Source organism: Peromyscus eremicus, chromosome 4, assembly GCF_949786415.1.
Source record: "Peromyscus eremicus chromosome 4, PerEre_H2_v1, whole genome shotgun sequence".
NCBI classification, from domain to species: Eukaryota; Metazoa; Chordata; class Mammalia; order Rodentia; family Cricetidae; genus Peromyscus; species Peromyscus eremicus.
This window is the reverse complement of record NC_081419.1, coordinates 14,365,054-14,382,641: the sequence shown is the minus strand read 5'-3', so window position 1 is coordinate 14,382,641 and position 17,588 is coordinate 14,365,054. Positions and strand designations below refer to the sequence as shown.

Genomic DNA, 17,588 nt, shown 5'->3' with positions numbered 1-17,588 from the left:
GGCAAAACACCCAGATACATAAAAATAAACAAATCTCAAAAACAACAACAACAAAACATACAACAGCTGGCCTCGAACTCACAGAGCTCCGCCTGGCTCTGCCTCCCGAGTGCGGGATTAAAGGTGTGCGCCACCACCGCCTGGCCAATAAGGCACTTTCATTCCACTTAAAATGAAAAATTATTGCTATTAATGGATGAGGATAACATAAAATATTGTACTCCCTAGAGTGACCATGGAAACCGTCCAACAAAGAGAATGTAGAAATCAGAACTAATAAAAATAGGATGCTTAAAAGTAACCAGAAAGAATAATATTGGAGCCAGGTGGCGGCAGTGGCACACGCCTTTAATCCCAGCACCCGGGAGGCAGAGCCAGGAGGATCTCTGTGAGTTTGAGGCCAGCCTGGGCTACAGATTGAGTTCCAGGAAAGGCGCAAAGATACACAGAGAAACCCTGTCTCGAGAAACCAAAATAATAATAATAATAATAATAATAATAATAATAATAATAATAATATAATAATAATAGTATTGGAACAAAATTAAAACATAAGGTAGTAGACATAAATTCTAATAGAACAGCTATGTTAGAGGTAAGTGGTCTGAATAGTTAAAAGGTAAAGATTACCAGAAGAATAGTTAAAAAACTTGGCCTCTCACTATGCCTTCCTTTAAGACACTTACTTCAAACATAGTGGTCAGACAGGCTGAAAGCAAAGTAAGAAAGAAACCATATGTATTGAACAGTGTGGTGTCTCTCCTAAATTCATACCCACTCAGAACTTCAGAATGTAATCTCATGTGGAAAAAGCCTTAAAAATTGATGAAGTTAAGATAAATCCATCCTGGAGAAGGACCACGGTTTTCTATTGCTGTGTGCACACTGTAAGCACAGACAGTTTGCTTAACATAATACTTAAAATACCAGGATGTGATCCAAATGACAAGGTGTACTGAGAGTAAAGAGCTAAACAGCAGCTTGTTCACCCACAATGTGTCCTCTCAACAAACATTCAGTACTGCACACCAGTCTCAGCCATGTATAAAGCTTGTATGTCTGTACAGGACCAGGTCACAAATAAGCTAGCCTGGGAGAGCTAGTGGGAAAAGAAACAAAAGAAGAGGCTAAGATGAGCAGAGGGTGGGGAGGTCCAGAGGTGTGCACACAAATGTACAATGGCCACCTAGGCAGGGAACATGGAGGTGGAGACAGGAGAGAGCCATGGGCATAGTGTGCACAGAACAGTACAGAGCCAGAGAGTGACACCAGAGATCTAGGAAAAGAAGACAGTCCTAGAACACATAGTGACCAGTGGCTCCCAAATTAGGGACATCTTGGAGCTAGAAGGAAACAAACATGCTGTGGTAGAGTTTTAATTCCTGACACCCTACAGTGATTTCACCATCTTTTTACACTTGGCATATGACAGACAGACTACAGCAGCCTCCCACTCTCCCACTCTCCCAGAGGCTTCACCCTCTATTTCCCTTTCTAATCACTGACAGGAATAGAAGGCAGATATACCACACTTCTTCTCACAAACAGTTGAGCTTCCCCCTGTGCTGCCCATGTTGAGACACATCTTGGCAAAATATGCTGGCACTGTCAGAACCTACGCCCTCCTTACTCAGAGTTGTGCTTGGTGGGAGCTCGTGGATGTTTCCAAGAGTCATGCAGCACGGTATCCCACAATGCTCCAGGGGTCTGCCCCGGCCGGCTGGCTTCCTGCTTCTTTCTTCTACCCCTCAGGGGAAGGGGGGGGGCAGTGGGTGGACTGAGGAGGTGTTGAGACTCACCTGTTGCAGATCCCTGCTGGAGGCTGCCTAAGATCTTCTCACCCAAGAGATGAATCAGTCGGGTTACAACCTTGGGGTAGAGGAAGAAGGAAAATCCCAAACGGCATCGTTAAACGGTGAAACGCTGGGGACTGAAAAAGTCACAGTGATGTTCAGACAGCACACTGGGTTGTCAGAGACTGGAAATAAAAATGCGTTACGGGTGACAGGAGCCATGCACGACTCTCTGGTTGCCAGGAGCCATGCACGACTCTCTGGTTGCCAGATGAGGCAGGGTTAGTTGCCAACTTGACAAATGCAGAAAGAGATGGCCTAGACATGCCTATTGGGATTGTCCTGGTGACATTAACTGATGGGAGGACCCATCTCAACTGTGGACAGGACCTGGGTTTATAAACGGAAAAGCGAGATGAGCACCGTCACGCATGCACTCACTGCTCGCTGGTCTCGATTGCGGATGGGAGGGAACAGACGCCGCCTCTAGCTCCTGCCGCTGTGGTTTCTCTACTATGAGGGACTCTGAGCCAAAATAAAACATTTTCCCTTTGAGTTGCTTTTGTCAAGGTATTTTTACCACAACAAAAGGAAAGAAATTAAATTACCAGGAAAAAGGAGCTTGATGGGGGGGCAGGGAGGTGGTTGCTCAGTCCAGGGGTGACAAGGAGAAATGGAAACACAAAAGGTGTCTGTGACCTTGAGCCTGCTGCAGGTTCTCACACTCACTCGAGGTAGCAAGCGACCTAAGGAACCCAACCATGACCCCCAGGCATGGCAAAGACAGCTAGCTGACAAGGCCTCCTGAGAGTAGAGTTCACCTCAGAGAGGGCACCTGCTTTGTCTGGTATCATTACGTGACACCAGGGCCACTTCTTCTTTGTTGTTGTTTTTGGGTTGTTTGTTTGTTTGTTTGTTTTTAAGACAGAGATTCTCTCTGGAGCCTTAGCCAAAGAACTGTCCTGGATCTCGCTCTGTAAACCAGGCTAGCCTCAAACTCACAGAGATCCGTCTGCCTCGGCCTCCCCAGTGCTTCCTGGTTCACAAGGGCCACTTCTAGCAAGTAAATTAAGGGAGCTTATTTGCCCCAGGATGGTTGGGTCAGAGACCCCAGAAGATCCAAATAAAACTGACCAGATTTTCAGAGATGAAACAAAAAGTAGTCTGAGTAGAGAAGTCTGAAAGTAAGCCTGAAAGCATGATGTTTCCAGACGAGGCTATTGTTAATATAGTCTACTGTAACAGAAGTTTTGAAACATAAGAAAGCAGAGAGAAGAGTACAGGAAATTCCACTGTTCCTTCACCCACCTCAGTAGTGCTATTTCATAAACAAGCCTTTGGGAGCACTCATGGAGTTCTATGATGAATATCTGAATGTTTCTCTAAAGGCCAGGAGCCAAAACAAACCAACACCTATACTCAGCAAAGCATGATAATGTACACCTTTCATACCAGCAATGGGAAGCTGAGATATGAGGGTATGAAGTTTGAGGCCTGCCTGGACCACAAGAGAAGTTCAAGGCCAGCCTGGGAACTTAACACCCTGTCTCAAAATAAAATTTAAAGAGCTGGGGATGCAGTTCAGTGCCATAGTGCTTGTGTAGTGTACATAAGGCCCTGAGCTCAATCCCCAGTACCACAAATAAAGCAATAAAAATGTCACATTTGAAAACAAGTAAATTCAAAGTGAGACTAATTTTGCTGTTGTTGCTGTTTTTTTTGGGAGTCTCACTATTGTAGTCCTGGTTACCCTGGAACTCACTATGTAGACCAGATTGGCTTTCAGTTCACAGAACTCACAGCCTGTAACCTTGGCTCTAACTTCCAAATACTAGGGTTAAAAGCAGATCACCATGTCTGGCCATTAAAGCTAATTTTTTAAAAGGTTATTTCTGCCGGGCGGTGGTGGCGCACGCCTTTAATCCCAGCACTCGGGAGGCAGAGCCAGGCGGATCTCTGTGAGTTCGAGGCCGGCCTGGGCTACCAAGTGAGTTCCAGGAAAGGCGCAAAGCTACACAGAGAAACCTTGTCTCGAAAATAAATAAATAAATAAATAAATAAATAAATAAACAAACAAACAAACAAACAAACAAATAAATAAAAAGAAAAGGTTATTTCTACGTCAAGTGGCAAAGGTTCCAGATTGGCCAATAAATCCACAAAAAGGGTCTGGTATCTTTAAAAAAAGTGAGGAAGCACAAATTCACACCACTGTGATGTACCCATGAGAACGGTTGGTGTTAGGCAGCTGCCTGTGTGTTTGCTAGCACTCTAGGCTCAGGAGCCACATCCTACAGGGCTGGGAAACAGCACAGCCACTTTGGAGAACTGTGCAGTTCCCAAAGCACACATCTTTCTCGTGATCTAGCAACTGAACAAGGGAAATGAATCATCTGTTCATAATAACATTTGTCAAGAATGCGTTCAGCAGCCTTTTAAACCCAATAGTTCCAAACTGGAAAGCATCCCAACACCCACCAACTGGAGAACAGACAAATGGACTGAGACCAGCAGCAGGATACTGCTGGACAATGAACAAAGCCATTCACAAAAAGTACATTTTGTACTAATTCATTCATATACAATTAACAAGCAGACTTGGGTTATAATTCAGAGGTAAAGTGACTACCTACTATACATAAGGCCCTGGGTTTCATTACTAGTACCACACACATACACACTTGAAAAAAAAATAAAAAAAGAATAAGAAAAAGAAGAGGAGGTGGGAGGAAGAAGAGGAGGAGAGTTGGAAAGAAACAAAATAGACACTGAAAAGTAGTTTTAAGACTAAGGGCAGTGGGGTGGTGGCGCATGCCTTTAATCCCAGCACTCGGGAGGCAGAGGCAGGCGGATCTCTGTGAGTTCAAGGCCAGCCTGGTCTACAAAGTGAGTTCCAGGACAGTCAGGGCTACACAGAGAAACTCTGTCTCAAAAAACAAACAAACAAAGACTATGGGAGACTGTTGAGGGGAGCGCCACAATGGGCTCCCGGGGGTTTAGGCCAGAGTGTCGGTTTTCCCCTTCTCTCCTGTGACAGTCTTCTCACTCAGGCAGGGAGGACAATCAAAGGGCAGCTGACCAACAGCTCAGAGATGCAGCCTAAGTACTCCTCTTCAACCAACCCCCGGCCAACACCAAGGCTCTCTTCAAGTTGCTATCCTAAGACACAGGGATTGTGTAGCAATTTCCTCCCATATAAAACCTTCCATCCATAAGACACAGGGATTGTGTAGCTTTTTTTTTTTTTTTTTTTGGTTTTTCGAGACAGGGTTTCTCTGTGTAGCTTGGGTACCTGTCCTGGATCTCGCTCTGTAGACCAGGCTGGCCTCGAACTCACAGAGATCCGCCTGGTTCTGCCTCCTGAGGGCTGGGATTAAAGGTGTGCGCCACCACTGCCCGACTAAGACACAGGATATTCTAAAGGGTTATTAATCTATTCTGCAGGGAAGCCCCTCAAGCTTAGGAAGTAAACTACTTAAAGGCTTCAGGCCATCCCTGAAACTTACCACACACACTAGTCTCTTCTATGTATGAGCATATACAAGCAGCAAAGTCTGTCCAAGACACTGTCAGCCCAGCAGGTGCCTGAAAGAGGCTCAACTCACCGGATCTATCTGGAGACGACACTGTACAACCTTTTCGAGCTACCTGCAGGCTGTGCAGTGTGTCCAGGTTCCCAGCGTTTGTGAGCCGTCCCCCATGCTGGGGCGGGCTCTTGGTGACGCGGCTGTCTTTGGGTCATGTCTGCTCCTGTTAAAGAACCCCTCACCATATTCCTGTAAGCAACCCCAACGAAACTCACTGGTTTATCAAGCTGCACTTTGGTGGTATCCTTACTTTGGTCTGTTATCAGTTCCATATCTGAGTTAAGTTTGGTCTGCTCAGGCTTCCCTAGGAGTAGTGTCACACACAACAATAGGTAAAAGCGTCCCTGGTCTGAGCGTATGACCTCATGAATCACTTTTACAACCTCCCATCCACCTGCTCCACAGTGTGTCTATGTGCACTTGACTAAATCCTCACCTGTGCAGCTAGAACAGGGGCTCTGCACCACCCTTACCTGTGGGTACCTGCGCTTGATGGATGTCAGAGCTCCTGCTGGCAGCTTGGCCAGTTCTGAGTCCCGGACAGCATGCACGGTGGTGGCTCTGGCCTGGTGGGTTAGTGTCTCCACCTAAGGAAGAAGAGCCAAACTCTGAGGTCTCACAAATCACCCAAGGTTCCAAGGTTCCAGAAGGGCCAGGCTGACCACACCTGGAGTCCAGCCAAATGTACGTGCAGGTCAGGTGAATAGAAGTTGTCTTAGAGTTTCTATTGCTGTGATAAAATACAATGACCAAAAGCACCTTGGGGAGGAAAAGGCTTGTTTCATCTCATACTTCTAGGTAACAGTCCATCACTGAGGGAATTCAGGGCCAGAATTCAAGCAGAGCAAGAGCACAGAGGCAAGAACTAAGGCAGAGGCCATGGAGAAGTGCTGTTTACCAGCTTGCTCCTCTGGGCTTGCTCAGCCTGCTTTCTTAAACCACCCACAGTAACTCGGTCCCCCTCCAAAACACACACCAATCATCAATCAGGAAAACGCCCCATAACCTGGTCGGGGAATTTTCTCAATTGAAGTTTCCTCTTCTAAAATGACTCCAGCTTGTGTCAAGTTGACATAAAACTAGCCAGCACAGCAGCCTATAGGAGCTCTGTACACAGTCAGGAAGCATGAAAAGGAGCAAAATGACCTTGCCAAGTCTTTACTCTTCAAGAAGCCTGTGGGCTCTCACATGTGACTGCTGTCCAAATTATTGGATGTTCTAGAAGCCACAAGCACCCTTAGCAACTTCGATAGTTCTTAGACACAGGCCTGGGCTGTCTCTAAAGAAGACACACCCTCCACTAGGGGCCCACATCAGATGTGTTGTCCCTCAGAGCCTGGAGGCACCCATTTCAGCATCTGGCCAGCTCTGAAAGCTTCCAAATAGAAGTTTGCATCTGGACTCACAGGCTGCACACAGCATGGCTACCCTAAGGCCAAGGAGTCCCAAACTCTGACATGGAAGACCCAGTGCGAGGCAGAACTGGGGAGGCCGGGTGGGGGAGTGGGGGCTGCACAGGAGGAAGCGGCCATTAGCACATGCTTGCCAACATCAAGATGTTTCCTGAGACCCTGCTACCAGACAGCAAAAAGCCCCTAAACTTCCTAAAACAGCAGTTTAAAACTTCTTTAAAAACAGAAAGAGAGCCGGGCCGTGGTGATGCACGCCTTTAATCCCAGCACTCAGGAGGCAGAGGCAGGTGGATCTCTGTGAGTTCGAGGCCAGCCTGGGCTACAGAGTGAGTTCCAGGACAGGCTCAGTTACACAGTTCTCAGTTACACAGAGAAACCCTGTCTTGAAAAACAAAAACAAAAACAAAACAAAACAAAAAAAATTTGTTAAAAAAAAAAAAAGCAGAATGTGGTCCTGGACTGTGTAGGAAAGAGGGCTGAGCAAGTCGTGAGGATTATGTCAGCTGCAGCATTCCTCCATGCTGCTACCTCAGTTCCTGCCCTGACTCTCCTAGGTGATGGCTTGTTACCTGGGAGCATAAGAAAAATAATTCCTTTCCCCTACAAGTTGCTTTTGATCAGGGTGATTTACTACAGCAATAGACACCTAACTAAGACACTGGACCACACAGTGAGACCTTGTGTCAAAGAAGAAGCAGGGCAGGGGTGGGGGTGGGAAGTTAGGGGGTGGCAGACTGAGCAGGATGTGGTGGGGTTACAAAAAACAGCTAACCAGACCCTAGGATGCAACAAATTGAAGAATATAGTCTTTCAGGTAATTTTTGTTTGTTTATAAAGTACAGTTTGTTTTTTGGTTTTTCAAGACAGGGTTTCTCTGTGTAGTTTTGGTGCCTGTCCCAGATCTCGCTCTATAGAGCAGGCTGGCCTCGAACTCACAGAGATCCAGCTGGCTCTGCCTCCTGAGTGCTGGGATTAAAGGTATGCGCGATCACCGCCCGGCCAAAGTACAGTTATTTTTAAGAAATATTTGTGCTTAGGGTAGAGAGATGGCTCCATGGTTAAGAGCACTAGCCGCAGCATGAGTTCTAGGATGGCCAAAGCTACACAATGAGACCCTGTCTTAAAAACAAACAAGAAAACAAAAACAAAAGAGCACTGGCTGCTCTTCCAAAGGGCCTGGGTTTGATTCCTAGCACCCACAAAACGGCTCACAATTATCTATAACTCCAGTTCCAGAGGAGCTGATGCCTTCTTTCTTTTCTTTCTTTTTTTTTATTCTAGCCCAGGCTGGCCTAGAACTCACAGAGATGCACTTGCCTCAGCCTTCTGAGTGCTGGGATTAAAGGCGTGAACCACCACTGTAACCTCTGATGCCCTCTTCTCGTCTCTGTGGGCACCAGGCCCATATGCCAAGCATGCAAACATACCTTCAGGCAAAACACTCATGCACTTTAAAATACATGTATTTGTGCTAATCTGTATAGGTTTACTGCTGTGGGATAATGCTCTTGTAAACTGGTTAAATGCTGATTGGCCAGTAGCCAGGCAGGAAGTATAGGTGGGGCAATCAGACTAGGAGAATTCTGGGAAGAGGAAGGTGGAGTCAGGAGTTGCCAGCCAGACACAGAGGAAGCAAGATGACAAGGCAGAACTGAGAAAAGGTACCAAGCCACGTGGCTAAATATAGATAAGGATTATGGGTTAATTTAAGCATAAGAGCTAGTCAGTAAAATGGCCGAGCAGTTATAGTTATAATTAATATAAACCTCTGAGTGACTATTTTATAAATGGCCAGAGGACCTGAGAAACCTTCTGACTACAGTTTACTGCTTTAAAAGCCTATAATCTACACTCAGGAAGCTGAGGCAATAGTGAGACCACTATGTAAACATTGAGGCCAGCTCAAGTTTCATGGTGAGTTCCAAGCCTACCTGGGCTAGAGTAAGACCCTGTCTCAAAAGAAAAACAAACAAAAAATCGAAACAGTATAAGCCAGAAGTGCAGGTTGGAATTTACTGTCCTTATATAGCTCTACAAGCCCAACACTGCAACATCCAGGGGCTGATCAGGAACAGTTTAGGACAGAGAAACCTGCCTATGTAGGCTGCATTGGGAAGCTAGGTAAGCTGCTAGTTACCCTCAGTCAAGTCCTTTTGGACACTATCCACCACGGCTTCAGTACTGGCTGGGTTCAAGAAAGCAGCCAGAAACCAGGGACCAGAATCTTGGACCTCCCAGAAGGCTAAGATAGGATTCTAGACAAAGGACAGGACCAGCAGGGAGGGGTCAGGGATGGCTATCCTTCTGCAGGTCACTCAGGCTTCCTCCTCCTCTTCAGGTAACCAGACAGGCAGATTCCCGAGAATCATAGAAGGCAAAGAGGGTAGCTGACACCTACCACACCAACAAGGTCTCCACGGCCATATTCCCCTGCCAGGCGTTTTTTCCCATCATCCTTTCGGATCACAGAGCGCAGCCGGCCACTGAGAACAATGTATGTGCAGTCAGACTTGTCTCCTTGCCTGCAGAGACACAAGAGTGCTCAGTTCACCTGCCTAAGCTGCTCACAGAACCAGCTTCTTAACAGCCAACCGGATCCCAGGATGCAACAAATTAATAGAATGTAGACTTCTGGGTAATTTATAGTTTGTAAAGTACAGTTACTTTGCCAGGCAGGGGTGTCACACACCTTTGATCACTGCACTCAGGAGACAGAGGCAGGTGAATCCCTGTGAGTTTGCGGTCAGCCTGGTCTACATAGTGAATTCTTAGCCAGCCAAGCTTATATAGTGAGACCTTGACTCAAATAAGTAAGTAAATAAATAACAATTTTTAAAATGTAACTACTTTTCACTTTAAAATATTTGTGCTAACACATGGGTTTACTACTACTTCAAATAATTTTAACTTTTTCTTGGCTTAAATTTTAAGCAGCAACAAATAATGATAGCTTCAATCTAGGTCTGTCTGTGACCTGAGCAGGGGTGAAGCCAGCAAAGGTGGCCCAGCCAGAGTCAGTTAGCACAGCAGCAGCACCTTACAAAGCCACTTCAAACGGCTCTTGGGTCTTTTGATAGCAGGGCGTGGGTTTATGTGTATGCACATGGAAAGATGTTTGTTGAAGATGCTTTTGTGTCTATGTATACGCACAGAACCCACGATGATGTCAAAGAATGTTACTATGGGTACCAGGGGTGGGGGATAAGGAAACTTACCCTTTTCATTGTACAACCTTCACAGTATAGTCTTGTCTATTAGCAAAACTACTATATATCAATAGGGATATGCAGTGATGGAGACACCTGCAGACCTCTGTACACTGCACACCTTTGGGCCCCTCTATATACTGTGGGTTCTGCTGTACACTAGACATCTGTGAGCCTCACCTGTATATGGCACGCCCAGCCTCTACTTCCATCCAGTCTAGAGCAAAATCAATCTGCCGTACAAAGGACGACATCCTCTTCACAACTGTGTGTGCCACGCCCAGGACGATATCTGGCCGTTTCCTCATGATCCTGTCATGCAATCTCAAGTCATTTCCATTCCCATCAGGGTCTCTTCTCACCTCCCAATCTTAAGTCCAATCCTACTACATCCATTCCTCACATATACTCAGCATTTGAGAGCAGGCAGAACTTCAAGCAGCCTACCACACAATGCTTACTTGAAGGAAAAAGACGCTGAGGACAGAGACAGGATGGTGCCTAGCAGCTATCTGCTCTTAGCTGCACAGGGACAATGGATTTGGGGGAATAGGAGAAGACCACGCACAGGGCTGTCCACTTCATTAAGGTACCCAGAACACAGGCCACACAAAAGCTCCAGGTTTAGGCAGCAAGGTTCCACCCACCACATACTCAGACCCATGAGTGTAGACAGCAGCAAATACAATGAGGTAGCCAATGCTAGCAAAGTTGCCTCAGGGGGCTTTGAACCTAGAAGGCAGAGTCTACCCTGGGTGGTTACAGAGTGTCTAGGGTTCTGACCCAAGAACACTGTCATCTCTGGTGACTGTGTGGACAGACTGTGGAAGGCAGGGCAACAGCAGGGATATCATGGTAGCTCCAGGGCTGTGGGTCAGCTCATGGGTTATTTATATGCACTGGGCAGGAAAGAACCAAGGCTGAGGGACTCCAGACCTTGGCCAAGTAACAGGAGATGGAGCTGCCAGTCCAGAAGACACAGGAAAATAGAGCATTGTTCCATGCAATAGATAATGGGAGTCCCTTCACCATCCCAGGGAAGTAAGACAAATGATGATAGCTTCAGAGAAGCCAACTGGATATAGTTTTATCCCCAAGATTGGATGAGAGTCCCTAGGACACGTGCTGGACTGTGTCTGCAGAGTGAGAAATACCTGTATCAGGATTTTTATGCACATACAGCCGCATACACGCAGACAAGGACATTCAAAGACATGCACACACAGAAAATATAGGACACATAGAGATACACATGGATAAGGACATAACACATGCACACATAGACAAAAATATGTAAACAAGGTCACATAAATACAAACACATTAACAGGTCACAGAAACAGACATGTACATATATAAACAAGGATATCCATATGTGCACATACACACCAATGTGGACATAGATGAAGATATGCAAATACATATGTACACAAAGACCCACAGAGAAATATAAGGACATATAGACACACACAGAGGAACCCAGACACACTCAAACGTGGACAAGGACATGTACTCACACACACACACACACACACACACACACACACACACACACACACACACAGACATCCTACCTAGATTTGTAGGATAACAGACAGACACACATGCATGGGCAAGGCTATGCCAAGGCCAAAGAAACAAAGAGAAAGAGAGCAAGGCCATAGGGTCCTGGCAACCATAGGAGGCAATTCCTGTTGACCTTTCTGATTATCCTTCTTGAGCATTCCCTGGTACAGATGGACAAGGGCAGGGACAGCAGACTGAGAGGATGTTCTGTATCTCTGAGTAGATCCATGCAACTCAACTTCACCCTGGTGCCTCTTGCTAACAGAGGGACCTAGGCACAGTTCTAACTGTCTGGGTATGCCTCCCATCTGTAAAATGGGGTCCTCACCCCAGCATATTGAGAATACCAGGGGACACAGCATCAGGGTACCAGGCCAGGGTATTTAGGCAAGTCCTAGGAGAGGGAAGCTACATCAGGAGGATGCCTTCCCTTTCCTGGCACCTACTACTGATTTGGAAGCACTTAGGTTGAAACGCTTTTTCAAAGATTTATTTATTTATTATGTACATTAGGGTTTTGTCTGCATGTGTGTCTGTGTAAAGATGCCAGATCCCCTGGAACTGGAGTTACAGACAGTGGTGAACTGCCATGTGGGTGCTGGGAATTGAACCCGGGTCCTTTGGAAGAGTCGCCAGTGCTCTTAATTGCTGAGCCATCAATCTCTCCAGCCTGGAAACAGGATTTTTAAGCTGCTGTGTTTCCACTACCTTCTGGCCCCTGACCTCCATTCTCTGTCTGAGCACGTATCCAACTTTTAAACAGGAGAGCTACAAGGTCATAGCAGGAATCAGGATGGATGAAGAAGAGGCCTTCCAGCAATGTGGATAGAAAGATGGACGCTGGCTAGCACAGATAACTATGAGGGTAGGCAGCTCAGAAAAACTGTGGACCCTGAAAGGAACAAATTAAGATAGTTTTTAATCTTGTGCTCTGGAACTCACAGGGACAAGCAGGAAGGCCAGCAGAGGATACAGCGTGTGGCTTCTCAGACAAGCTGAGGACATCACTGGGGCTGAGGAACACAGCTGGTAGATAGATAGACAATAGTTTCTGTCCCACTTAAGGAAGGAGAGTGAGCAGGACATTCCATGACCAACATCCTGCCTTTCCACCCAGACCTGATCTACTGTGATCAGGCAGATGGGCAATGAGCTAGACCCTAATTCCAATATATGTGCCACAGAATGTACCAACAAAGAGATGTGACTGGGCCAGAGCCATAAACCAATAGAGAAAGCAGCATTATGTCAGATATCACAAGCCAGGTGGAGCTTCTCTGACTGAACACCTGAGCCTGTGTATGGGTACCAATGTATGCAGCCACCTAGACAAAGAGCCAGGTGAGGCCAGCAGTAGGCCTAGCCCTGAGAGCCCTTGGGGACAGAAGACCCAGGAGACAGGTGAGCAGGACAGAGAGGGGCATAGAAAGTGCCCCAGCATTCAGAGTGGCTCAGAGAAGGGAACAAAGTGACTCACTCATAGAAGTGGGCCTTCGAGATGGACAAGAAGCTGCAGTCTCTGTTGGCTTTGATGGTGAACATTAGGGGCTCTCCAGTGAGCACTGCCAGCTGTCCTACCATTTCCCCAGGATGTGTGAGGAAGAGGCAGGTGTCCTCCAAGCTGTCGATCTTCTGCTGGTAGACATGCAGCAGCCCGGAGACCACAAACAAGATATTGACATCCTGGTAAAAACAGAAGGCTGGCTTCAGGAAGATGTATGTGATAGTGACCCAGTATGCCCCATGGGCCCAGAACCCAGGGAGGTTCACTGAGCCCCACAGAGTCACACATGGTACAAGCAGCGGCTTCTCTGCCTGTTCTAGGTTATATGTAACCTAGACTTGGGCACATGTTTCCACTGAAAACACAGCAGTTCTATAGCTCTACTATTTAGTTGAGTGGTGCCTAGGATTTATTTAGGAAATTTAGTTTTTCAAATCTCAGACACATATACCTTTCCTCCTCACCGCCCTTTGACTGCTCTACATGTCAGCCATTTTCCTACGGAAGTGAGGGTGCAGCCCATCCCTTTGAAGCCGTCTACAGAGCTACACCTCTGCTACCCTTTAGAGTCGTGTGTTTTGATCCAACATCCACAAAAACATGCGGGACCAAATCGCATCTTCTTAGTATCTATTATGGGACTCTGCAAATCTTCTCACCCCAAGTCCTTAGGTTCCAGAAGAGGAGCCAAAGTAGCAGGCACAACCACAAAGAAACCCAGCATCTAGGCCCAAGCTGCCTAGAGACCAAGACAGTGCCCAGAGGCATGCAGTCTGGTACTGGGACAACTTCCAACCACTGTGGCCTCACCCACACTCCACCCAGCACAGAGCTGCAGGGCTGGGCAGTTCGATGACCAGTCCTTTAGGACTGAGGTTCTTCACTCACCTGATCTCCCTGCTTGGACACTATGGTGCCTGCAGGAACATGAAGAAATGCCACTCGGCCATCCAACAGGGATGGGTCCTAAAACATAGAACAGATTTCAAGAAGGAACAGGAAGAGGTACTTAGGTGAAGGCACAAAAGATGGGGCCTGAGAGGATAGGACAGAGGCTTCATGGGTATGGCTATATCAAGTGCTTCTCTGGGGACTGTCTACTAACATGGACAAGGCAGTACTCTGCAGAAATGATCAGTGGAATACAGCAGAGATGCAAACCAATATGCTTGTGAACTTACACAGGACAGACAACGAATATAATTTCAGTACGAAAAGGCAGTTTATTTCATAAAGGTCAAAAAGAGAAGACAAGAAACTGGGGTACCCTTTCCATACTCATTACAAAAACTGCCAAGTGTAACAGTGTGCACCTATAATCCCAAACACCCAGGAAACCAAGGCAGAATCATTTTATCTCAGAATTTCAGGCCCAGCATGAGAGTTCTTGCTCTTTCTTTTTTTCCCTTTCCTTCTGGAGACAAGGGCTCATCTTAGACAAATCTAACTAGGGCACCATCTCCCATCCCACCTGCAAAATCTGGCTTTCCTTCATGCCACATAAGGTCAGGAACAGGCTGGAATTCAACATGACCAGAGAATGCCAAAGCAGCCAAGAGCACGCAGGGACTGAGTGTCTGTATGTACGTGGGTATGATACCTGCCATGGCCTGAAAAACTCCAAGTACTTAGATTCACAGCTCTTGGTGACAGTAAAACAAAAAATAGGAAGGGTCACTGGCCACCGTTAGGAAATAGCAGTAAGGGGCTGGAGAGATGGCTCAGTGGTTAAGAGCATTTGTTGCTCTTGCAGAGGACCCAGGTTTGGTTCTAAGCACCTACACGGTGGTTAAATCATCAGAAGCCATCTCTGAACCTTTGCTAGACTCAAGGGAAGAAATGTTAGCTCAATAAAAGAAGCTGTGAGAAAAAAGTCAGAAAGAGAAGGGAACCAAAGAGAAAAGCTGTGGGGACACACAGCTAGCTCAGCGTGGACCTCTCAGTCACTTACATAGTTACTGGGCTAACCAGGAATTCGGACACTAGCCAAACAGCCTCATCTACTGTAGAAAGAAGAGCGTCCTCTTAAGGCTCCCATAATGCCAACAGTGAATGCTTTAATGCCACACACAGAGCCAGAGATGGCCTGAGCAAGACCCAGAAGGGACTAAAGACACATGGCTCCATGGAACAACCTCTTACAGAGAATGCTACTGAACAAAAAGGAAACGCTAAGACATTTAGCAATACCTAGAAATATCTTTGTGTGTGTACATGTGTATGTGTGTGTATGTGTGTGTGTGGTGTATGCATGTATACACATGTCTTTGCACAGGTGTCCATATGTGTGTATATAAAGGCCAGAAGCTGGTGTCAGGTGTCCTTCTCTATAACTCTCCACCTTTAAAAAAAATGTTTATTGCATTTATGTATTTATTTGTGGGGGAGGCAGCAACACACATGTGCCACACTGTACATGTAGAGGTCAAAGGACAACCTGCAGGTGTTGGTTCTCTCTCCTTCCATTATGTGGGTCCCAGGGAACAAACTCAGGTCATCAGGCTTGATGGCAAGTGCCTTTACCCATGACTCCACTTTTTGTTTGCTTTTAAGAATTTATTTGGGGCTGTAGAGATAGCTCAGTGGTTAAGAGCACTGGCTGCTCTTCCAAAGGACCTGGGTTCAATTCCCAGTAACCACATGGTGGCTCACAACCATTTGTAACTACAGTTCCAGGGATTCCCAACACCTTTATACAGATATACATGCAGGCAAAACACCAATGCACATAAATAAAAAAATTTAAGTATATATTTTTATTTTATGTGTACAGGTGTTTTATCTGAATGTGTGTAAGCATACTAGGTGCATGCAGTGCCAACAGAGGTTAGAAGAGGATGTCAGATACCCTAGAGCTGGAGTTACAGAGTTGTGAACCAGCATCTGGGTGCTGGGAATTGAACCCTAGTCCTCTGTAAGAGAAGCAAATGCTCTTAACTGCCGAGACATCTCTCTAGTCCCTCCACCCACTTTTTGAAACTGGGTCTCTAACTAAACAGCCCCAGAACTTGCCTATCTCTGTCCCTGTCCTGACACTGACCTTGGACTGGGGTTTTACACACACACACACACACACACACACACACACACACACACAGAGAGAGAGAGAGAGAGCTACCTATACCTATGATAACCACTCCCCCTATGAGTGCTGGAGATCCAAACCCAGGTCCTCATGCGTGGACAGCAAGCATGTGTTGTTTCACAAAGTTAAACAAATGCATAAACAAAACATAAACATAAAAAAACATAAACAAAAGTAACACACCTTAAAATAATATTCCCCAACAAGCAAGTACTTTCTTTGCCTACTGATTCATTGTCCTAGCCTCAAACTGGAAACATCTCAATAGTGATAGCAGATTTCTCTAAGTAGAAATCATAGAACCATATAGAATAACCAAACTTAGGCCCCCAACTTGGGCAAACATTCCCAGCTCAAACGTAGGCCACATCAGCCAGCAGAACAAGTAGGTGAACTCAGTTGGTGACTCACTGTTGGACTAGAGGCCACACAAGCCATCAGAATTCCAGACAGGTCATCTGTGGACCTCCTCTACTCCCTCCATGCCCCCCTAGCCCTATCCCCAATCCCTCTCCCCTTCTCACCACTGTGTCCCAGCCCCCAACTTGGGTGAAACTCCCTGCTCAACCACAGACCACACTGGCCACCAGAACTCCAGGTAGGCCACCCATCCGTGGACCTCCTCCACTCTCTTGGTGCACCTCCACTATCCCCAATCCTTTTTCCCCTCCTCCTGGCTGTGTCCTACCCCCCAACTTGGGTGGAGACCCCCTGCTCAACCACAGGCCACACAGACCAGAAGACCAGAGAGGAGACAGAAACCAAGGAACAAAACATCCATCCAAAGAATACAAACTCATAGCCGGGCAGCACCTAGATCTACAATCACCCCAAATCCACATGCCTAGACACAAGTTTAAGAACAAATAACAACAACCAGGGCAATATGAAACCATCAGAGCCTAGCTATCCTACTACAGTAAGCCCTAAATATTCCAACACAGAAGAAGTATACAAAAAAGGCCTTAAAACCAACTTTATGAAGATGATAGAGGTTCTTAAAGAAGAAGTGAGTAAATCCCTTAAAGAAATCAAGGAAAAAGCAAACAAAAAATTGGAGGAAATGAGTAAGTCCCTTAAAGAAAGTCATGAAAAAAGAGTTGACAGAAACAAAAATGTTCAAGACCAGAAAATGCAAATAGAAGCAATAATGAAAACTCAAACTAAGGGAATTCTGGAAATGGAAAAATCTAAGTAAGCAAACATGAACTACAGATGCAAGCATCAGCCACAGAATATAAGAGATGGAAGAAAGCGCTCAGGTGTTGAAGATACAATAGAAGAAATAGATACACTGGTCAAAGAAAATGTTAAATCTAAAAAATTTCTGACACAAAACACCCAGCAAATATGGGACACTAAGAAAAGACCAAATCTAAGTATAATAGAAATAGAAGGAGAAGAATTTCAGCTCAAAGACCCAGGAAATATTTTCA

The 17,588-nt window shown here is 46.1% G+C and overlaps 1 protein-coding gene across 2 annotated transcripts in view; it reads right to left on the bottom strand.

Moving 5' to 3' along the window:
- The window catches only part of Pnpla7 (patatin like phospholipase domain containing 7), an 80,552-nt gene that overhangs the window by 25,646 nt on the left and 37,318 nt on the right, over nt 1-17,588 (bottom strand). For both annotated transcript variants that reach the window (XM_059260259.1, XM_059260260.1), the window contains 6 exons: nt 13,956-14,033; nt 13,041-13,246; nt 10,179-10,310; nt 9,191-9,314; nt 5,854-5,967; nt 1,800-1,869 (listed from right to left, as the gene is read on the bottom strand). In XM_059260259.1, the coding sequence (XP_059116242.1) occupies nt 1,800-1,869; nt 5,854-5,967; nt 9,191-9,314; nt 10,179-10,310; nt 13,041-13,246; nt 13,956-14,033 (724 nt within the window). The remainder of the gene's footprint in view (nt 1-1,799; nt 1,870-5,853; nt 5,968-9,190; nt 9,315-10,178; nt 10,311-13,040; nt 13,247-13,955; nt 14,034-17,588) is intronic.